This window comes from Pezoporus flaviventris, unplaced genomic scaffold (genome assembly GCF_033815535.1).
Source record: "Pezoporus flaviventris isolate CSIRO_AGI_PZ_B2104156 unplaced genomic scaffold, CSIRO_AGI_Pfla_v1 ptg000007l, whole genome shotgun sequence".
Lineage (NCBI taxonomy): Eukaryota > Metazoa > Chordata > Aves > Psittaciformes > Psittacidae > Pezoporus > Pezoporus flaviventris.
In genome coordinates this window covers 82,970,404-82,993,976 of record NW_026892555.1, presented here as the reverse complement: position 1 = coordinate 82,993,976, position 23,573 = coordinate 82,970,404, and the positions used below count along the sequence as shown (strand labels likewise).

At 38.6% G+C, this 23,573-nt stretch overlaps 1 protein-coding gene across 3 annotated transcripts in view; it reads left to right on the top strand.

Moving 5' to 3' along the window:
* The window catches only part of DROSHA (drosha ribonuclease III), a 70,849-nt gene extending 54,971 nt beyond the window's left edge, over positions 1-15,878 (top strand). The window contains exons 25-34 of one of the 3 annotated variants that reach the window (XR_009742665.1): positions 512-669; positions 1,535-1,640; positions 5,279-5,420; positions 6,229-6,311; positions 6,451-6,554; positions 8,540-8,632; positions 9,442-9,488; positions 9,970-10,079; positions 11,164-11,433; positions 12,454-12,586. Coding sequence is in view for 1 of the 3 variants with exons in the window: in XM_061449275.1 (XP_061305259.1) it covers positions 512-669; positions 1,535-1,640; positions 5,279-5,420; positions 6,229-6,311; positions 6,451-6,554; positions 8,540-8,632; positions 9,442-9,488; positions 12,454-12,584 (864 nt within the window). In the remaining 2 variants the exon portion in view is untranslated. Of the gene's footprint in view, positions 1-511; positions 670-1,534; positions 1,641-5,278; positions 5,421-6,228; positions 6,312-6,450; positions 6,555-8,539; positions 8,633-9,441; positions 9,489-9,969; positions 10,080-11,163; positions 11,434-12,453 lie in introns of all 3 variants that reach the window. The other 2 variants (XR_009742666.1, XM_061449275.1) reach the window with 2 other exon arrangements.
* Positions 15,879-23,573: the final 7,695 nt, after the last annotated feature.

The following is a 23,573-nucleotide window of genomic DNA, read 5'->3' as shown; positions in this document are numbered from 1 at the left end:
TAGTTTTCTTGTGTTATTGTGCCCTTCTGAATTTCATATACTAAGTATTTATTCTTGATTTTTTGATACTAAAAGAAAGTCAGAGAAATAGATTTGAGTTTTTGTCTCATCTTGACATGCTGTCAGTCTGCCAGCGTATTTTTGAAATTTTTGAATCTGTTGCTCAGTTGCAAGCAATGTGATACTAGAAAACTCGGACATATCTGACTGTACATGTTTTAGCAAAGTAAGTAGTAGTCCTTGCTATCCAGATGTAGAGACAAGACCATATAAGCAATATGTTATAAATGTCTCAAATGGTAAAAAAACATTTATCAGAGCAAGCACCTTCTTTGAGTACTAATTATCCAAGACAAAAAGCCAAAGGAAACTCAGTTTTCTTAGTTAATCTGTCCACAGAATGACGAGTTCACTGTATTCTTTGCCCTTGGCTTACAGAAGACTTCCTCTTCTCTGAAAAGTTCTGAAACAGTGTCGGTTTGTAATTATTTGGACTTCATTTTATTTACAGCTGCAGGAGTCTAACACTGACAGGCAACTCATTGAGACCTCTCCAGTTCTTCAAAAGCTGACAGAGTTTGAGGACGCAATTGGAGTCATCTTTACTCATGTTCGGCTACTAGCACGCGCATTCACTCTGAGGACAGTAGGCTTTAACCATCTGACTCTGTGAGTTTGCAGCGAGTCCTCATGTAGCTCTTGTAGCATGTTGGTCCTTATGTTAATATCCCAAATAGCTTTCTTTGTAAACAAACTGTAGATGATATATTTCTTCTCCAGAAAAGAATAGAGCAGCTATGGCTCAGTAAAGCCTGCCTAGCTCAGTATCCCATCTCTAACAGTAGTCAGTAGTGGATACCTTGGGAAAGACTATAGAAAATGTTAGAGAGCCATCCTATTGTTTCTTCTGAGCTTCCTGCATCACTGATATTTGCACATCACTCCTGAGACAGTAGCAAAACATACTTGGAGGGTACATTTGGATAGAGGAAATAAGTAAAATCATGCCCTTGGTCCAGGTGCAGCCCTTGTGTTCTGTGGTGTGTAGAGCTGCCAGGCCCCATTTTAAAGCAAACAGTAGAGCTGTACCAGTGATTACCCACTCCAGGATCACATGATCACATGAGTTTAAATCCTGATACTGTTATTTCTCATGAACGGGCAGATCTTTTTCTCTTTTGAAGTTGTTTCATTCATTAGTTCACTTTCTTCTAAGCTGCAGGTAGTGACCTTATCTCATTACCAACTTGATGTCAGCTGCTCTTCTCCTTCATTTAATCCCAGATCTGTGATCTAATAATTGTGTTTATATGTAGCTACCCTGATTTGCTTTCTCCCTGAAAGTTGGTGTTACAACAGTAATGAACTGTGTTTTCATCTCACCTGGTTAACACTGTAAGACTGTCTTAAATGCATTTGGAAATGAGCAATGCACACTTTCATATCACTATTTTAATTTGCATGTGCATGCTGGTTTTGTTTCTTCCTCCGTGAGTGCTTATTGATTTTGCTGCATTGATGTCTCATTTTTCAGAGGCCACAACCAGAGGATGGAATTCCTGGGTGACTCCATAATGCAGTTGGTAGCCACAGAGTATTTATTCATACATTTCCCTGATCATCATGAAGGGCACTTAACGGTAAGACTGCCATCAATCATGCTTTCCAGAAGAGCATGAGTGGGATGGAGACTGAAATTATGGGAATAGCTAGTGAATTATTCTGGATTTGATTAACAAAAGAAGCCTCAGCAACCACTGCTCTTAATAAGGCTTTGTTCATTTTAAGTCATGAGCCCTGCAATGAATAGGAAACAGTGATTTATGAGCCCAGTGCAACAATTTTTGTTCTGTCTGTGAAATGGATTAATAATTTAAAGGATGTCAGTGATGAAATTGGGACAGAAGACTAGTTCTTTTTTAAAGATGGGTGTCTTAAACTGCTTATTTAAAATAGGCACATGACATTTTTTTATTCATGACGTCTAGTCTGTTGAACCTGCAACCAGGCAGGGTTATGTTTGCTAATTAAGAAGTTTTTACAATCTATTTTAGACTTTTTTTCCTGTTGTCTTCAACCTGGAGCTCATCTGGTAGCTTTTGAATTTAATTTTACTGTTGATTACTGTAGCCTTTCTGCCTCTCACATCTAGACTCTGAAAAAAAAACAGTTTAGGGCTCTTTCAGCATTTCACAGTACTTCAAACATAGGGTGGTATTATATGGAGGTTTTTTCCTGATTGATTCATTTAGTACTCCAGCTAGACAGCTGTGGCTTTGTGTTAGAAATTTTCTTAGCCTTACAAAATTTTCCTCAGTTATCAAGTCTTGAATAAAAAAAAAACAATACAGGTATCAGGAATGTGAGTCGTCTCCTAGTTAAAATTAGGAAGTGACACTGTAGGTTTCTTAGCTATTTGGAATGTTTTTCTCAGATCAATAAAGGGATGGTGATGCCAAGTCTCTAGTAGGCAATGTGTTTTCAAGAATATGCTTCTTGGGTCGTTTGGGGTAAAGCTGTTTACAAGAAAAAGGTACGTGCTCTGACTAAAAATAATTTTAATTTTTCTTCACCAATTCTTAAGTTTAATTTACCTCTGTATGGAACCTTCTACACCATTCAGGAGATAGAGTAAAGTCTGAGCTTTTGAAGTAAAAGTTAAAAGGGGAAGAACCTTGTCATATTCTTCACAAGAAACAAAAGCCTAAGGCAGAAATCCAAGACTAGTGGAGTTTTTTACTTTATAGGGGACTTTTAACAATGTAGGCATCAATGTGGTTATAGTAAGGTAATCTTTCAAGAACTATTAGGCAGGAAGGATATGAAGTGTTGCTATTAATGGGTGCAAATACGCAGAACAAGGATAAGATCATCTTCATTTTGCTTAATTTAATGATTAGAGCATGTAAGAACAAATTGCACAGTCCACAGTTCATAGGGGAAACTACAAAGCTAGAGCAGAATGAACGCTGAAAACACGTAAAGATACTAAGAACACTTCGGAAAATAAATTCAACTCTGGGGATGTGCATGCAGTGAAAAAAAAAATTGTCATTGAATATTTTTAAATGAAAAGAGGCTTGTGATAAAGGAGACTAATGATGGATCTGAAGAGAAACAGTAAACACTGAGCTCTTTTTTTCCTGTTATCTGGGAATGTACTTACCTTTGAAATAATAACAGAGCATCCCCTGAATGGTGTCAGTAGTACTGAGGGCAATTTTGGCTAAGGATAGGAAGATTTGACTAGCAATGCAGTGGTTTACCAGTGTGCTGTGATTACATGTTGAGAAATGACTGTAAACTAACTATATTAAAAAAAAAAAAAAAAGAAAGGAGAACATAGTCTTGTCTACACATTTTGAGAAAGTCAAGTGATCTACTAAAAAAGAGGATGAAATTTTGTTAGCTGTTGGAAGATAGTACTGGCTTATGCTACAGTCATGGGTAGTAGTAAGTTGCGTGATGATGGAAGGATAATTAAAAAAAAATTAAATTGCTTTGTAATTAGTTTTAAGCTCCAGTTGAGCATCCATCACATATTACAGCATCTGCAGTGATGCAGGCTGTGTGTTGTCAGAATTGAGACTAGCTCTAAGAAAGTTGCTGAAAAGGCACACATACTGTGTCTTTGATGTATCAGTAACGGGAACTGAGTTTCCTGCAGTAGAGGACACACTTGTAGAGGAGTCAAATTCTAATACAGAGCAAGTTGATAACCACAGTACTAGAAGTATTACTGGTTTGGTGGGGTTTTTTTCTTTCCATCTTTAGTTAACTATATAGTGTATACATAATTGCTCTTTGTTTTAGGACACTACTTACCATGATTAGGGGTCCCATCAGAATGAATACTCTGCAAACAACACCTTAGAAGAGATCCTTCTCCTGTTACAGGAAACAGATTTTTGTCATGTTACCGCACTTCTTTCTCTTAGGTTGCATATCTAATTAGGAATTTGTTGGGGAAAATATTGTTATTTTATCTTAAGGGCATAACCGAGCTTTGGAAAGGAACAAGTAGAAGATAAGTTTAAGCAGAGCTTAGGGAGGCAGGTAATAATCCTGTCTGCAGTCTGCCTAGTTTGTGAAGATCAAGTTGTGAGTATGGGCTTCATACATCATTGCCAAACAAATTATGAACATATTGTTCTTTATTTATCTGTTGTCAGAGATGAAGTATCAAGTGCAGCAAATAAATCTTGATTTTTCGTAAGCTCAGTTGACATGCTGGAGCCAGGTAGCATATAACTTGTATCTAATAAGCTGAGCAAATGTGATATGGAAGACAGCGAAAAAATGTTCATGCAGCTTCTCAACTCTAGATTACACGTAAATGGTGGGAAGGAGGGACATTCTTTCCTTTTCACCCCCACCTCCTATAATATCCCTGATTTCTTAAATTAATGTTGTTTTATTTAAAGCAAAAAGGAACAGGAAAAAATCTCAGCTTAGCCAGTGGTTCAGAAAGTTTTTCGGAGCTGTAAGATTCCAAAATATTCCTTTAAGGGATTGTATCTTTGGTAGAGCTCCATGTTTATTTAAGTAATCTGCCTAGAGCCAGGGTTAAGCATTTTGGGGAGCTCCGCTGGACAACCAGATGTCCTGGATGTCTTCATACATTGAAAATGTTAGAGCCAAGTCTTTGTCAGGGATGCAATAGCTCAGGTATACTGCCTTCAGTAGAGCAAAAAGTACATACAGGCTGCCCAGCTATGCATTTTGTCTTGCCAAAAACGAATGGAGTGGCTTCCTCACCTGCTTGTCCTGAAACACTAGACTGTCTTGCTTTAATGCACATTTGTTTTAATTGCTGCCTATGTATTTCTTATTTGTTGGATACTAGGGACTGCTCTACTGACTCCAGAAGATTATATGTTTAGACTTTCTGTGAAAAAATACATGTAACTGTGTGTTACTTAAACTAGAAAAATGCAGATTAGCTGAAAAAGTACAGGACTGATTAAGCTATGGTATATGATTACAAAGAAGCTCACAAACAAGCATTTTAAATGCAAGACACATCTATGGAAGTGATATGGCCATAAAATAAATGACATTTGGTGAGAAGAATTGAAACAGAAGGAAAAATCAGCAGTAGAAAGAAGTGTGTTTGTGTATTTATGTAAATTACTTGAGGTGGGCTGAAACAAAATGTCAATAAGCTGAGAAATGAGAATCTACAAGGATAAAAGTAACTTTTCTCCCTGCCTCTCCAAACCTTTCATAGTTTGATATTGCTAATTGTTACGACTGAGTTGAACCTTTTCTGTTGCAGTTGTTGAGAAGTTCTTTGGTGAACAACAGGACGCAGGCCAAAGTGGCTGAAGAGCTGGGTATGCAGGAATTTGCCATCACTAATGACAAGACAAAAAGACCTGTAGCTCTTCGAACTAAGACTTTGGCTGATCTCTTGGAATGTGAGTTAATTTGGTTGTAACAGCCAACTTACGCAATTTGTGCAATTTCTTCTTCCTCAGGGCTTGGTTAAGGAAGCCGTTAGAAATCCCCCAAATCACTATTAAAAATGTATGTCCAGGTTTACAGATGAATTATACCTATGTCTCTGAAAGCCGGATATTTCAACGCTAGCCTATGTTTTTGAAGTCTGTATGAAAGCATGAAGGAAGCATAGTTGCAGATACAGAGTTGTAGGCTTAGAAATTTAGGGGTCATCATGACCAGGTCAAAAGCATGTCAGAAAGCTAAATTTTTTAATCTGAGCTATTTAACAGCAGTTTCAATGTTTCATTAATATGTTCTTGTTACTGGTTTAAGGTCAAGTAGTTCCTTCAACAGGTGAATATTTCTGGGGTTCGACTGCTTTTTAGGAGGATTCAGCCTTTCAGACCCTTTGGCTTTTGCCAAACCCTCTAAGTAAATAGGAATAGCACATGAACCAGACTGATTTATATCTAATTTTTTTTTTACGGTATCTCTTAGTGGTCTATTTGTAAGTACCCATCATCTCCTGGTTAAAATGTGAGATTAGGAGCTGACTGTTGTTTCTAGCTCTTTAAATGAGTGGATTTTGGTAACTCAGTCTCCTGGTCAACTTTATTTTTTCCTATATATGCAGGATAATAATACCCTCATCAGATTACTGCTGCGAAATCTGATTGAATATGGCTTTAGAGTACTCAGAGAGACTTGTTTCTAAATGTGCAAGCTATTAACATATGCTTTGAATGAGTGACAGCACCTTTTTTTGTTTGTTTGTTTCCCCAGCCTTTATTGCTGCCCTGTACATTGATAAAGATTTGGAATATGTTCACACTTTCATGAATGTATGCTTTTTTCCACGGCTAAAGGTAAGATTAGTAAGGTTCCTACCTTCCTGCCACTGTGTTTTAATACATTCATACATTTGGGAATCTTACTAATTTATTGTGGTTTAGACTCTTACAACAATCTCTCAATCATACAAGCATCTTTGTGAACTTCTTACAGGAGTTTATTTTAAATCAAGATTGGAATGATCCTAAATCTCAGCTTCAGCAGTGCTGCTTGACTCTCAGGACAGAAGGAAAAGAGCCAGACATTCCTCTTTACAAGTAAGAGCTAGCATCTTATGATCTAATTATCAGTCTGTCCTGTATATGGACGAAGATGTGATCTGATATCCTACTTTTTTACCATAGTTTAATTTTGCTGTAGTTATACAAGCCCTTCAGACTCTCTTTGTCTGAAGATGAAAATGTTGAACCAGTGTTTTGCAAGCTCTAGGTGTTTTAAGCTATCACGTGGAAGAATTAGCAAGCATTTTATCTTGCAAGGGAAAATAATTTTTTTATGTCTGCATGGACTATTTAATTGGCATCATTCTACATTTATTCTCATTTTATTATAAATGAAGTGAATGGAACAGTGGCTGTTTGGGTGTGAAGTCAAGACATTTCCAGTCTATTTTCAGTAACAGTATAAAGTTTCTCTACATTCTACATTATTATGCAGACGTACTAAATGCATTGTATTACACATCTTGATTATAGGCTCCTTTTCTAATTCACAGTCAGGCGCTGGAGGGCAACACAAGTTTCAGACATTTTTGCTGCGCAATTCAGCCCACATGTGTCTTCCTTTTTAGTCATAGAGTAACTCAGGGCACTGAACCTCTTAACTTGTACACCTCAGTTAGATACCTGAAGCTGGATGGGAAGGATCTCCCTTCTCTCAGCTGTAGTTGCAACATAATAGTTGCTTCAAAGAGGCAGTAATAAACTTCAAATTGTATATTGTATCTATATCCATTCAATTAAGATGGGAATCGGTGCAATATTAGCCCTCAGAAGAAGAGATAAAGGCTATGAAAGTTCAGGGCTTATCCTGTTTGTATTGTTACATCAAAAATGTATGAAGAATGAAAGTCGTAAGTGCATTTGTCACATTTACTGAAGTAAAGTTTTCAATGAAATGTAGCAGTTCAGTTATAGTGACAAACAGTGCACTTCAGAAATATGGTTGCGTTGACACTGCAGCTGATGTTCTGCAAATCTGACTCCTCAGTGTCTTGTATGAGGGCTCACAGCTTTGTCTTGAGTGAAGGAGATGAATACAGTAAAACCAATGCCTGATTCTTGTAAAAACCACTGAGTATCAAGTACCAAATGTTTGTTTTGTTTTGCTGTGATGATAAATTGATTTTTATAGTACAGCTTAGAGCTAGTGATATGCTGTTATCTTCCTGTTACTTGTTAAATTCCTTTTCTTGGGTTATCTGTTTCATTGCAGTCAGTACTATTGCTTTTAAATTTGGGGTGGGTTTAATCTGCTCTTGTCACAGCACATGGAGACAGAGCGCTATAGTTAGATACGTCAAAAATTGATGTGAGATTGGTCCTCCTTCCAAAAAGAAGCAAGGAAGTGGATAGAACTCAAGCTGACGGGGGGGAGGTTTGGGACAGCAGGAAGAAACAGCAGAAGCAGCAATTCATTGCATGTCTAGGGAATTACCTTCCTTTACTGCTTTAGATGGTTGTTGATGTACGTCATAGACTTTATCTCAAATGGAAAGTTTGTTTTGTGACATACTGTAACTTTTCAGAGCTGTTGGAAAATTTATTTTTACTGTGATCATTCAGTATATAGTAAGCTATCATGTCCAGTATAAAATCCTTTTAAAACCTTGCTAACTGTTCAGCTCTCAAGGACTAAAATTTTTTGTTCATTCAGTAGTCCTGTTGGTGTGAGTAGTTGCACAGCTATGCACAATTTATATAACCTTTTTACAAGTGTTTTCACAGTGTTAAAGGTTAAAGTTTTAACTCTCATATGGTGCTCCTGAGTGAACCTGGAGAAATAAATATATCCAATATAATTAAGGTGTGTTTTATGTAAATTTCTCTTTCTTATTGCTCACTGCACTGGTAATCTCTGGGTTAATGTGATTTATGCAGGCAGCTGTCAACACTTGCTCTATGCTTTGCACTAATTCCACTATATGTATTGACCAGACTGAAAGCTTGGTGATATATGTGCCACAAGCAGATTCTGGTTTTTAATACTTCCTGCTTGAATAAATCATATCTTTTTATTTCAGGACTTTGCAGACAGTGGGACCATCTCATGCTAGGACATACACAGTAGCTGTTTACTTCAAAGGAGAAAGAATAGGATGCGGTAAAGGCCCAAGGTATAGTGAAAAATTAATCATCTGGTTTTAAATTTTGAGTATGGCAGTGTCCAAAGTGACTAGCCATGGAGATAGACAAGTGTGTGGTTAGCCTTAGAAAAGGAAAGCTATAGAGCCTTTTTCGAGATATGCTGAATTTCTCCTTCAGGAATACCTGAAGGGTTTCATATCTGTATAGTTTTGGGTCTTAAGCTTTTTTTGTGAACTTGCCTACAAGGTGGCTAGCAGTGCTAACCATTTTGTGTCTGTCAGACTAGAAACTGCAGAGCAGCTTCTAGGAAATAGCAACTTTATCATTGGCTTTGCTACTGAATTAGAGTCCAGCTTAACCTGGCAAGTTAAGAATGCAAGGCTCTCAGGGTTATTTTTTCTGATGCTGTTAGTTGTTGGCATTTTAGAATGGTTTCTAAAGTTGTGGAGACGTCAAGCATGAACTACAAAGCCCTCATCTTACTTTCTGCTACCAAATCTGACGGTGATTATTAAAACATCATTAGTTTTACAGCGTTCGCACCTCTGTGATTCTGTTCCCTTCTTTTCCTCCCAAGAAAAAGCAAATGCTTCAGTGAAGAATGGACTAGAATATTCTGTTATTGATCTAAGTTTAAAAATATTCTACAGGAGCTGTAGTGCTATTGCTTACATATTTATGGAAAAGCTGATATATACTCTGGGAATTACTAACTACTGGTTATCTAAAGAGTTTTATTACAAAAAATAAAAGTAGCTAGTGTTTCACTTTGTCAGAAACTTTAGTTTATACTGTACAACGCAGATCTCGTAACATGGTTTTGTTTTGGTTTTCACAGTATCCAGCAAGCAGAAATGGGAGCTGCAATGGATGCACTTGAAAAATGTAAGATATTTGGGCAACGAAGAAAATAATGTACAATTAACGTCCTTGGTCTTTAGGGAGATGAGGTGCAGGTTTTGTGAGGGGATAATATTTGAACAGAACACATATGCTGAATGTTGTCAGCTTCTAAGCAGCAGGATTTTCTTTTACTACTTTCAAGACAATTTTGTAACAGGTGAAGTTAATACGATACCGTAGGCATTTTTTTTAATGGGAGTTGGTCAACTACAGAGGTTGCACTTTAGAGGGAAACCTGTGCAGTGAAATCTCATTGAGATTTTCCATTATTAAATATGCAGTGGGATAAGACTGCTTAGCCTGTGATGGTGAGGTTGTCTAGTCCTCTAATTTAGTGGAGGAGGAAAAATTACTTTTCAGTTACCAGTTTAGAAAATAAAACTTGATCTCATGTTATACAGTAGAGTAGGTTAAGTCTAACAGGCAGATCTGCAAACATTGTAAGTCAATATTTATCTGTTAGGAAGAGTTTATGTCAGCTAAGATCCAGTGATCTATGTGTGCACCTCTCAAAATTATGCACATAATAGATAGCCAGCATGGGGGCAGTCCTTCATTGCAGTGGAGTCTCAGGTATGAAAGGAATGAGTGTATGCGAGCTTCTTACATGAAATAACTTCGGTTAGGTAAGTCAAAGTGTCAGGTGTGGATGTACTGTAAGCAAATAGATTGCAAGCATTTTTGTGCAGCAGAAGCAATCTGTTCAGAAGAACATCAAGAGGTATGCTTTTTGTATTCAATTCAAGAAAAAGACATACAGTTCCTCAGATGCCAAAGGTTTTTTAAGCCATTATCTCTGCATGTGGAAATCCCAGGGCTTAGAAGCTTCAGAAGACAATGAATACATGTAATTCCTAAATTTTTTTATATCGATCTGCTAGGTGTATATTTCTTGCCACCAGCGAATTTGACAAGTAGAAAAATGTAACTTCCCTTCTCTGCTGAATATTTGTAAAATGTTACTGAATTTTTCTTCGTGTGTTTTTTCTTGTGACAGTATCATCACTCAGAGCTGTGAACTCCTATCAGTCCAAGGATTTCACAGCTCTTTTCTGACATACATATTTGTTTCAACACTGCAGACCTCTAGAGGTCTTTGCTCCAGCCACCCTCAAAACAGAGCCAACTTTCAAGTTAGGTCATGTTTCTCAGTGCCTTACCAGTCAAGGTTTGACTGTCTTTAAGGATTAAGGCTCCACAGCCCCTGTGGGCACCTGTTCTATTATGTAAATGTTTGTGGATTTTTTTGGTTTTGTTTGGTTTTGACTTTGTTGTTGTGGTGTTTTTTTTAATGTATAAATAGTTAATTACAAGTAAAAGTAATTTTCATGTACTTATTTATGATAGCCATGATGACTTTATTACATAATTGTCCTCAACATCTTTAACACTTTATAAACAGATTGCTACTAAGCTGAGTTCTTCAGAGTTCTAAAGGAATCATGTTACAGGCGCAGTGCTGTAAACCAGATTTTCATTTTGTGGTGCACATGAGCAACAAGATATCTCAGAACTACATTAAACAAAGCGCTAGTGTTTTTAAAAAACAAGAGCAATTTAAAAACAATTTTGTTTAGATTGCTTTCTGGTTTAAATAAATATACCCATCTGTGACAGAGTTGTAAATAACTGATGAATAAACCTTTTATTCCTTTAGTATATAATGAAAAGCACAAATTTCATTGGCCAATAGCACAAAGCAGTCATTCCGCTTTACCACGAACTCCTGCAGAACATAGGGCTTCTGCGCAGTGTTGTCTGGCTGAACAAATCTTTGCTGTCTGGGACACAGAAAAAGGAGGAGAATGCTTGGTGCCAAGGGACTCCTTCAAGAGGAGTCTCAGCTGAATTCTCTCTCAGTAGCCAACTAGAGAGAGAGTCATCCTTTGCCGAGGCATCTTACAATTATTTTTTTATGGCTTTAAAGGTCAGTGCAGTAACATTTTGCATTCGTCTCAGACACAGATAGGTAGCCAGTGCTGATCCCAGAGCTCTGTGTGATCACAGGATTTACCACCATCTACAGGCTGCCGTGCACTCCACTACCTCTTTGTTTTCTGGAAGGTGCAGGTCTGTGCAGCACAGACACACAGATGAATGTCAGCACACTGGTGATGCAGAAAACGTCGTGCTCTTGTCATCTGAGCACTAAATTGAGAGCAGTCCTGATCAATTACGTAAGCTGGTTTTACAGCTTCAGTTCTAACTAGTGTATAGATATACCAGCCAGTGGAAAAAATGACTGAAATCAGAAGCATCTGTCCCCCTAGCTATTTTTCCATCACTAAAGCCTCATCCAGTCTGTTTTAGCCCGTCCTTCACTCATCCATGCTCTTAGACTACTCTTAAGGCTGTATTCTGGTACATAGCCAAGCATTAGCTTTCTCAGGAACAGATTTTACTGCATTCCTTTTTGCTACACTATTACTTTCCCATTAGGAGCCCTGCCATAACATGGGACATCTAGTGGATTCTGTGTGGTCCAAAACAATAATAATGGAAACATCTGTACAATGCTTGGAACCAAGGGCTTTTTTAGGAGTAAGAACAAGACAAAACCCCTGACAGCATTGACAGTAGTCTCACATTCATTTTTCAGTATCGACCGCCTGTTGGTAAGGGAACAGAATGTAAAATCCAGGTAATACCTGGCCATGTTGCTATATCAGGATTTTATATTTTATTTTTGTGAGTGTATTAGATATGGCAGTGCTTTGTAGCAGGGGAAACAGATGTGGAAATAGTAAAGAAACCGAAGTCGTATGACACGCAGCCCTGGTTTACTGTGGAATTTTAGAAATAAATGAGTAAAAATGATAATAACATTATTCACCGCTAGCCCTACTCTTACCAAAGTTTAAAAAAAAAAAGAAAAAGTAAAGGAAAACCTGAGGATTTCTGCGTTACCAGTTTGTTTATTAATGTAAAATATTTCTTTTTGTGTCAGATAACTTTCCTCAGATGGCCCATCAGAAACGGTTCATTGAACGGAAGTACAGACAAGAGTTGAAAGAAATGAGGTGGGAAAAAGAGCTTCAAGAGAAAGAGCCAGAGGAGACTGAAGAAGCAAGGAAATAAAAGGAGGGCACAGAAGCAGTGGCATATTTACTTAATAACTCTGTGGCCTCTGGAGACCTAACCTAGTTTCTTGCAGATGATGAATGAAGAGTGCCTGTTGATATCAAATAGAAAATCATAATCTGTACTTTAAAAAAATGTGTGTGTATATATGTATTTCTTTAGTTTTAAGTGCAAAATTTGTTTGGCTTTTTAATAAGATATGGTTTAAAATCCCTTCAGTTTTTAAGAGAAGTTGTGGGATTACTTTTATTATTTTTACTGTCTTGTATGAAGTAATAAAGTATTAATTGCAAAAGCCTGTAGGAGAAAAACCTGATTAACTACTGTCTTCTATGTCCAGATACTGTTTTCTAGTGACCAGCAAAGTTAATGCATAAACTCTGCTCTGAAGGGGAAGGTGTTACAAGAAACTAATTCAGCAGAGCACTTAAGCTACCTACTTTAAGTTTTGCAGCTAAATGTACTTCTCGACTCTGCTAAACCAGAGCCATAAACTTCTGGCCCTTTATAGAAACTGGTACAGTAATTTAAGCAAAGGAGATACTCATTTTTGTTTTAAACAATGGACCACATCTGGAATGTGACACAGGTGTGTGTGGAAGGTTGGGGTTTTTTTTGTCTTTAAATCAGTATTATAAAACTCTTAATGAATATGGTAATTAGAAGCAAGAAAATGACAACTCTTTTCATAGAGATTGTACTGAGTTTACAAGTTTAATTTTATTCTTAACTTCTTGCTTTGTCAAAGTGGTGTCTTTGTCCAGAAGATACAACTATGACCATAATAATGAAATGGTGTATTAGAAACTCCATACAGGTTCTGTTCCATATAGGTCCATTGAAAACTGTTTGTATCCAAAGGAGGGCAGAATTTATCCCAATGTGTAGTTCAAAAGTAGCATACAGTTTTAAGTGACTTAGTTTCCTTGATTTTTGGTGTCTGTGGTTTGTATTACAGACAGATGTTACTTCTATGAAAGCTCACAATGGTACCAGAAGTGGAGCATCCACTGTATCTGTTGGTGATGTTTCCCACTGACAACCAGTTTCAGTGAAGATGTTGGTGCTTGTACTTTTAATTTGCCTGCTTCAAACCATTCATTTCAGTTATGCTGAGTTCTAAGTTAAAACAATCCCTTAGTATGTACGGTCTGATCAGTTCTCTATCTTTTGTGATAAATGAACCAGATACAAGTCTTATTTTCCTTAACTGCACATTTTCTTCTTGCTTCATATGCTTTTTGGTGAGTCATTTATGCATCTTTTCTGATGTAAGCAGAAAGGGTGTATGTGGTAAGATACCCGGCAGCTTCATGAGCTTGGATACACAAGTCTAGCCCAAAGAATTCATGCAGACTCCTGAAAGAAAACTTTTGCCCAATGGCCACACTGCACTGAGCAACTAGTTTAATGGTTGTCTGAAACACCTTTCTCTAGGTGTGTGATGGGCATCCATGAAAGCACTTTATTGCAGGTGCCAAAGTAGATACAAGTGTAGCTGAAAAGTTCAGACTACCCAAATGTCTTCCCAAAGTTTCACTTCTGAGCTAATCAATATGCGTATTTTCATAAGCGCATTTTTGTACGCATACAATGTGAGATGTCCTTAAATACGTTTTTTTTAAACCTTGGCCCCACAGCACTACCTCACTTCTTCCAGCTTCTATGATTGCCTTTTCTTAATGGTTTGACCCTTTTTTAATCCATTTCTGAGGATGAGAGGAAAAAAAAAACACACAAGTTCTGTAATTTAGAAAGTGATAATAAACCATTAAAACATATAGTAGGGTATTAAAAACAACAAAAAGATAAAGGCAAGGAGCTGCTCTCTGCTGGATGCTGCTGTTCAGTGACTTTTGAAAAGTGATTGTAACTCCTTATAGCTTCAGTCTGTAACAAAAATGCTGAAATGCCTCTGAACAGCAGCAGGCTTGAAAAGCAAGCAGTGAGAATTTCCCTGCCTTCAAGGCTTTTGTATTTCAAATTTTTTTTGTATAGTTGCCCATCTGCTTTTAGCGATAAGTTGAAATGGTACATTGACAGAGGGTTAAGGGTAAATGTGTACATCATTATTTTACTTTTCCCTCTTAACTGAGAGCAGATTCATGTGTTTAACAAGTAGAACGTACGGTGACTTCATTTTCAGGTGTATGGTTGCTGTGGAAATTTCTCTCATCATGTCTTATATCGCCAGAGTACTCCAGTGGAATCGTTAGCTCACAGTTTAACATATCTTTAATGCTTCCTATACATCATATCACTTTTCAGCCTTAAGAAGACTGTGAGCTTTGTCATAAACATTTGCATAAGAATAGATTGAATTTATAAGATAACGTTGTTTGGGGGGAGTAATCCAGAACTGTTCTCTTATCTTCTTTGACCCAGGAATTTCTTGAAAATGAAAAAAAACTTAGAATTATTTCTCCGTTCCACTACTACAGTTAATGAACTTTAGGTCTTTCTAAATAAAATGTAGATTATAACTATTTTTTCATGAGTAGGCTATTTTTCCTTTTTTTTTTTTTTTTTCCAACGTATAAGTACAGGCTAGGATGATTCCCTTTGATTTTGTTTTCTGCCCTCAAGAAAAGGAAAACAAAATTTCTTCAGGCAAAGAAAGTAATATTTCCTTTTCTGTGTCAAAACTGAGTTGTCTTTCTGTGTACGCACTGTCTAAAAACAGTGGGTATCAATGTTTGTGATAGTTTAAGGACATGCAGAGAATGTATAATGTGAGTGCAGTCCTTTATAATACACACTGAGGAGAGAAAAGTTTTTTAAGTTGCCTTAAGTTTGGGAAAAATTATTACTGAGTTCATGCTAATCAGTGGAACAGCTGTAGTTCATAACTAGGCAACTTTGGCTGCTCTTTTGAAAATGTGAAAGGGTGTCTGGCTTAAAGACTTGTAAGGTCCTTTTCTGATTGCTCCAGAGTGTGCTGTGTTCTCATGTAGAGGTTCTCATGCAAGGTTCTTCATTTGGGTACAAGCAGATGAATGAAAAACAAGACCAAAATCTGTGTGGCTTCAGCAGGCCCTGTGAAAGCATATATTTCTTTTTCCTTTTTTTTTTTTCTTTTAAATGTATGTATGTACAGAACATTGAATTGTAGGTCATTTGATTAGGAATTTTTATTGCATTTACATAAAATTCATCATTGTTATTTGCAGAGCCTAAGTTTGCTTTGTAAGTTTTCAGTTTCTGTAAGGTTATTTAACAGTGAAACTAAGTTAATCTTGGTCTCCATGACTGCTGTAAACACTGTTGCTAATAAAGTTTTCCAGAAAAGACTCCAGGCATAGTTGTTACTTGCTAAAACAATTTGGAAAGATCAAAAGGCAAATCCTGATCATCTGTCTCCCTACTTCAAAGACTCTGATTATACAGGCTATGTAAAAAGTTTTTGTTTTGTTTTAGGTTTGCCTAAATGGGGAATAATAACCAGAAAGTGGTTCCTGTTTTGAAGTGTAGTAAAAACTTGTAGTCTGCTGTCTTCTGTTACCTGCAAGCGTAAATATTTAACTCTTGGAATGATTGATGTCTTACTGTGAACAGGCTTAGAAATGAAATGTGACACATCTCATTGGTTGCTGGTAATTATTCTTGACCAGTAAGCCATGGTGTCAGGGGACAGGTGTTCTGGATTCTGCTATCTGTTCTTTCATAGTTAAGCGAATATAGTAAATAACTTAAAGAGGAGCTGATAAAATAAACTGGTGGTCACATAATGAACTTGCACTTACTTAGAATAGAATAAAATAATAAAAAAAATAGTTGCCATAACAATATGGTGGGTAGAGCAGGGAATCAGATCTCTCATATGCCGTGGACACATCTCAGTATCATTTATTATTGCAGAGGTGCTCAACAGACTATCTACCACTGGAAAATAGGTTAGCTCCTTGTATTTTGAAGATGTAATTTGTCTTCATATAAAGACTCCAATTAAAATGGATTGCAAAGCTGGAGGTGTACTGATAGCTTCAAATTATAGGCAAGGTAGAGATTTTTATTTTAGCAAGAATGGCCTTTTTAAAGTACTTTGTTACTTTTTCTTCTCTCATATTCTGATAAGTGTTCCCAGCTTGAGCAACAGATGGTGTGTTTCTTAGCAAATTGATCATGTTTATGGATATACTATTGTCGTGGTTTAAACCCAGTCAGGCAACTTGTTCATTCACTCCCCCCCCCCCCCTTTCTTTCCCTCCCCCTACTCCCGGAGGGATGGAGAGGAGAATCAAAAGAATGCAACTCCCAGTGGTTGAGATAAGAACAGTTTAGTAACTAAGGTATAACACAAATCACTACTGCTACCACCAATAATAACAATGATAAAGGAAATAACGAGGGAAGAGAATACATCACCTCATCACCAGCTGACCCACCCCGGCCCGACCAAGCACTGATCGATGCCTCCTCCAACCCCGCAGTCCCAGCCCTTCTGGCTAACTCCCAGTTACATCCTGGGCTTGACGTGCTGTGGTATGGAATACCTCTTTGGCTAGCTTGGGTCAGGTGCCCTGTCTCTGCTTCCTCCCAGCTTCCCCTCCTCCCTGGCAGAGCATGAGGCTCACAAAGTCCTTGGCCAAACCAACACATCATTGTTATCAGCTCTGTTCCTGAGCCGAAAGTCAAAACACAGCACTGCACCAGCTACCAAGAAGGAGAAAAATGACTGCTATTGCTGAACCCAGGACAACTGTATCTACCTAGCAATGAAATGTTAGGTAAAACTATCACATCTCCTTAGTGTTTCTCTGGATTCCCCTTTTAAAACAGTTCTGTGTCTGTAGAAGGAAGTAAAAGTCAGTAACTTTGCACTGGACTTGCTTCGTTTTCCTTTTTTTTTAATCTTCATGGTAGCCTACCTTGTTGCTGTTGCAGTGCTCCAAAGCTTGCAGAAGAGAAGATTGTCCCAGGTTCTTGTGTCTGTGCTTTCTGCTCAGAGGCACATTCTTGATGTGAAAGGTCACAAGACAGTAAGGAGCATTGCTGACTAGAGCATTGGTATCAGCATGCTGGAAGATCTGATAGGGAGTCATGGAAGCAGTGCAGTCAGAGAGGCTGACCCTACAGCTGCAGCTGTGTGTACTGGCCAGAACAAGTGGTCTGAGTCTGTGAAGAGAAAATAAAGGAAATACCTCCCGCATTTTTAAAAGTCCAAAGACAAGGGCTGCTCAAAGACAGAGAGTGATAATCTTCCCCAACTGGTTCCATGCATGGTTTTTCAGGTTATTTCTGAGGTCCCAAGATGAAATAGCACTCCAGCCACTTGGGTTTCCCTATCCATCAGAGAGCGGTTTTACCTCAGAGGCCCTCTTCACCTGCTTGCTACAGATAACAAAGAGAGCACCAAATTACACCCAAAACCTCACTAAACTAGCTATCTTTCCCCTTTTCAGGATGTCTGTGGTAGGTCAGTGTTGCCTTGTCCAGTGGATGTCTTACTCTGTGGATAAAGGATCTTCTCTTCGAAAGTCTGCTACGTTTCTCTTCCCTTGCCCAGGTCTGCCTTGGAGGCATGAAAAGACAAGTTAGATGTGCAGGCTGGGCACCATCACTCTCATCCCATTTTCCTGTGGAGTCTTGGGAAACAATGATTGAGAAGATCTCCAAAACTGGGGATTCTGCTGTGAGAAACCAGAGCCCAAACAGTGTGTAGCCTATACACATTTTTATAAGTAAATAAATAAAAACCTCCACTTACATCAGACATTTCAAAAGTAATCCATTAGCAAAGGACAGACTCTTGAGCTGATAAACTGTGAACTTTTACTGGTGGCAGTAGCAGCTCATACATCAATGGTCCAGGAGCGATGCAGCAGTGATGGGTGAGTGTTTGTCACTGGAGGTAGCTTTTTACTTTATTTAAAGATGCGGATGGTGGTCATGGGAACCCATGGGACCTCACAGATGCAAGCTGAGCCAATGTTACTTCCCTGCAGATTTCTTCCTGTCATTACTTCAGTCATTTACTGTGTCAGAGCAGTTCTGACATGGTGACCAGTTTTTGCTGCCAACTAGAATTACAATTCAAATACTGCAGCTCAGTGTCCAGAGGGATACTTGAACTGGCAAACATAAAGCAGCCACTTCCCAATCCAGCAACACTTGAAAATGCTAATATTATTCAGTATCCACATATAAATCTATTTCTTCTGAAAAAAAAGAAAAAAATCTAATTAAAATCCTCTAGAATAAGAATTTTTAAAGACTTCATTGGACAAGTCATCCAAAATCGCTGCTCTTAACTTTTGGTCTTGTGATGATAAACATTGTCAGATACATGAAAATCTTTTACCTTTGTCATCATTAAGAAAAAAATTGACATCATGCCATCCAAAGGAAAAAAAAACCTAAGTTTTTTTTATTATCTTTATTGTTTTAAATTCTTGTCAGTCAACAGTTGTCTTCTGCCTTTTTCTGAAAAACAAGCCAAATATTTTAAATATGTTTTCCATCTGTCAGAATGTGTCAGATCTTACAACCAATATCCTGTCTCAGGAGGTGTCTGTATACTAACAATCAAAAGCAGTCTAGGCGACTTGGTTTTTTGGATCAAAGCTTGACCAGGCATCCAAAATGGTGGGATGCTGCCGACCTTACAAGCTCTCAAAACTAAGAGAGAACTCAATTGCTTTACCCAGCAACAGGTTTTCAAGACTTCTCATCTTCTTGTGACTTTTTCACCCATTGCTTTCAGTGTTTGGTGGTGTTTCTTTGTTTTTAGTTTCTCAATGTTTTCATTGATTGAGTTTTGGTTTTTTGTTTGTTTGTAATTATGTCTGTAGCACTACTCTCTCCTATTTCAGAGTTCTTACTTTTGGTTAGCAGATAGGCATCAGTTCCTCACCTGCTGTGAGAAAATAAAGTAAATGACCTTAGACTCTTTGCCCTTGCAAGTCATACCATAACATTTATATTGGAAATCAAGTGCCAACAGCAAGAACAAAAGCTTCGCTGCACCTCCATGCAAATAAAATACTGAATCATTCTAGCACAACTAAGGGGGAGAATTCTGTCAGACATTTTAAGAGAGACTGTGAAGTCTTCAGGCATGTAGTGATGCACTTTTTGCAGCTTATATTGTAGATTTATGCAAGTTTGGCATCTATTTCAGCTGTCAGCTTATTAAATGGACATTTATACATGTAAGCAAGGAGAGAATGGTAACAAAAGGCAGAACTGTTACCTGAAACACTAGAAAAAGGCCTATTTCAACAATGACGGCTGAGAAGCAGATTGATTTGGATAGAAAAATATTTTAACCACTTCCAAATATATACTGAAAAATACGGGGTTTCATTGTAATGTGAATATAAATCTATGCCATGTGTTTGGGATAATGATGGCTTTGAAAAAATGCATTTGAGTTGAGTTTTACATGAAGCCAGAGTATAAATCTTAAAGATGAGGTATAGCAAATCAATACTTTTTATTAGAAGTAAAAGTGAGGTGCTAAAGCTTTACTATCTTAATATACAAAGGTGGGAAATAATCTAATAAAATTGTAATAGGTGTCTAGAATTTAATTAGGAGCATTTTTGAATATGTGTGGCTGGTGTAAATGCAGATATATTTATTTATTTATGAAACATCTGATATTTTTACTCATTGCAACATGACACTTTTTTACCAAGGGAAAAAAGTCTCTTCTCTTTCACTGTTTGTTTAACAAGTATTTAAACATTGTTTATATTGTAGTAGTATCCAGAGATCTTCACTATCACTGAGGCTTTTCATGCCAGCCAAGATGAACACAAAATGACAGGCAGTCCCTGACCCAGAAAAATATAGAAAGAACGCAACCACTTATTCAAAGTTACCAAGCAGGTCAAGGGTAGAAATGAGAACAAAACCTGAATCTGTCAGGCCCCAGCTGAGAGTCATCCTCTCTTCATACCACATAGCTACTTATTTACAGCATTTAGCTTTGGATATAGTAGTTTTGGTTTTGCGTTAATGTGGGCATTTTAAATTTTATGCACAGCAAACTAGAATGCAGTTTTGCATGATCTCTTTCATACAAAAACTCCATAAAAGTAATGAAAAAAGTGAAAGAAAAATCAGTGGCTGCTGCTGTGTGGCAAGAGTTTCCATAGCCAGCATGTTCATGTTTCCCTGCCTTTGCTGTTGAGCTCCTGCTGTGGCAACTCAGGCTCATAGCTCCAAGGTCCACTGCTCAGCACATCATGACAGTACGTGTGACAAACGTCACTTGGGTAGTAACAAGCAGTGTCGTTGTGCTGTGGCAGAGCTGGCGCAGGATCCATTATACACACACAGGACAAGGCAGGCCTCTGTTCTTGCTTCTCAAAGTCAGGAGTTAACGGTTGTTGGTTTTTTAAACCCATTAGAAGTTAGTATGGCTCTGTGCACATATATATTTCCAGCGTGGTTATAAAAGAGAATAAGCATGCAAACAGCTGTGCTCTTTTTTTATGCAAAGTACTTGATTTCAAAGTGCCTAAGTGCGTTCCTTGGTTCCCTGAAAAGAAATTGCTTGAGAACTGTTTGCCTTCCAGTAATAGCCCCAGATAGGTAGTGGGGGAAAAGGGCTAACATCACTAAAAGAGCGTACTATCTCCTTAGTCTTGTCCTGGCATGTGTATTTACTCCTGCAGGATTATTAGTGGCTTCCAACCCCCCACTGCAGTATCGGAAGAGGTTGGGGAGGGAGGATGGAACGTGGAGGTGGGGGGGGGGGGAAAGCAGTTGCCAAGTGCTTGAGTATAGTCCCCAGACTGGGAACATGGGGCACCAGTGCCATGACAGGCTAGTGGAAACACATGCAGTGCATTTGCAGCTAGTAAGAGGCAGTCAGAGAAGTGAGCATGGGTTTTAGCCTATCCTTGGCTGGCAGAAATTGGTAGGATGGGAAGGTGAGCTGAATTACGAGAAGGACCTCTCTCTTTACAAGCTGTGTAAGTCTTTACTCTGACTGAAATAGTAAAATAGTATTTCTTGCATGGCTGTGAGGAGGAAGACTAGAGGTTCAGAGGACAGTACACATAGTTTGATCAGCTGTTGCTGCCATACGGTTTGGTAATGGCTTATCTCATGGCTTCCTGTGTTTTGAAGGGATTTTTGCCTGGTCCCACACGTGCAGACGTTGTACAGGCATATGTGTATGAGGTTAAACAGAAAAGAGTGTGTTGGTATATGAAGAAGCTTGGGACTGTGAGAGTGTGGGAGTGAAGGGGGCCCAGAGAGATAGCTGCATGATTCCTTCGCCTCCTAAGCAGATCTGTCATTTCCAGCTATGGGATTGGTTTGTTTATACTGCTTAATGATGCTGACCTTTGTGTTGAATAGGTTGGCCTGTTGCAAACTAGGATTTGTGGCCTTTTGGGACTTCAGTTGTTTGGAAGACAGGATATTCTTTACTACATTGGGTCCAAAGAGAACAACTTCTGATGACCCAGCTGATAACTCATTTGCCCTTTACTTTTGACAGACAAAATGACTTCAGATTTAGTCATATGTTAGAGAGTGTGTAAGCTTGAAGAACATGCTGGAAATTAATTACGTCTTATGGAAAAGGGAAGTTGAAAGTTCTTTTGAAAATTCCTATTTTTACTATGTATTGCATGTACTTTCTTGGGGGAAACTAATCCTGAATTTGTAGTGTGAGTTTTAGAAAGGATTTATCTTGAGAAGTAAAAAAAAAATTATAATTTGCATACACTGCAGGGAGTATTGCTTCAGACGCTATTGTCTTCCACAAGAGAATTTACACCAATGTTACTTTATCTGTCTCTGAAAGAGCAATCAAGTTCCCTCTTACAATGTAAGAAACTGTCATAGAATCATAGGATAGTTAGGGTTGGAAAGGACCTTAAGATTATCTAGTTCCAGCCGCCCTGCCATGGGCAGGGACACCTCACACTAAACCATGTCACACAAAGCTCTGTCCAACCTGGCCTTGAACACTGCCAGGGATGGAGCATTCACAGCCTCCCTTGGCAACCCATTGCAGTGCCTCACCACCCTTACAGTAAAAAGTTTCCACCTTATATCCAATCTAAACTTCTCCTGTGTAAGTTTTAGCCCATTACCCCTTGTCCTGTCACTACAGTTTCTAATGAACAGTCCATCCTCAGCATCCCTATAGGCCCCCTTCAGATACTGGAAGGCTGCTAGGAGGTCTCCACGCAGCCTTCTCTTCTCCAGGCTGAACAGCCCCAACTTTCTCAGCCTATCTTCATACAGGAGGTGCTCCAGCCCCTGATCATCCTCGTGGCCCTCTTCTGGACTTGTTTCAACAGTTCCATGTCCTTTCTATATTGAGGACACCAGAACTGCACACAATACTCCAAGTGAGGTCTCACGAGAGCAGAGTAGAGGGACAGGATCACCTCCTTCGACCTGCTGGTCACGCTCCTTTTGATGCAGCCCAGGATATAGTTGGCTTTCTGGGCTGCGAGCGCACACTGCCAGCTCATGTTCATTTTCTCATCGACCAACACCCCCAAGTCCTTCTCCGTAGGGCTGCTTTCAATCTCTTTTCCCAATCTGTAGCTGTGCTCCCACCCAGGTGTAGGACCTTGCACTTGGCATGGTTAAACTTCCTAAGGTTGGCATCAGCCCCCCTCACAAGTGTGTCAAGGTTCCTCTGGATGGCATTCCTTCCCTCCAGCATATCAACCGAACCACACAGCTTGGTGTCATCAGCAAACTTGCTGAGGGCGCACTCAATCCCATTGTCCATGTCACTGACGAAGATATTGAACAAGAGCGGTCCCAACATCGATCCCTGAGGGACACCACTCGTTACCGGTCTCCAGCTGGACATTGAGCCATTGACCACAACTCTTTGTGTGCAGCCAGCCAGCCAGTTCTTTACTCACCAAGTTGCCCACCTATCAAATTGATGTCTTTCCAATTTAGAGACAAGGATGTCGTGTGGGACAGTGTCAAACGCTTTGCACAAGTCCAGGTAGCTGATGTCAACTGCTCTACCCCTGTCCATCAGTTCCGTAGCCC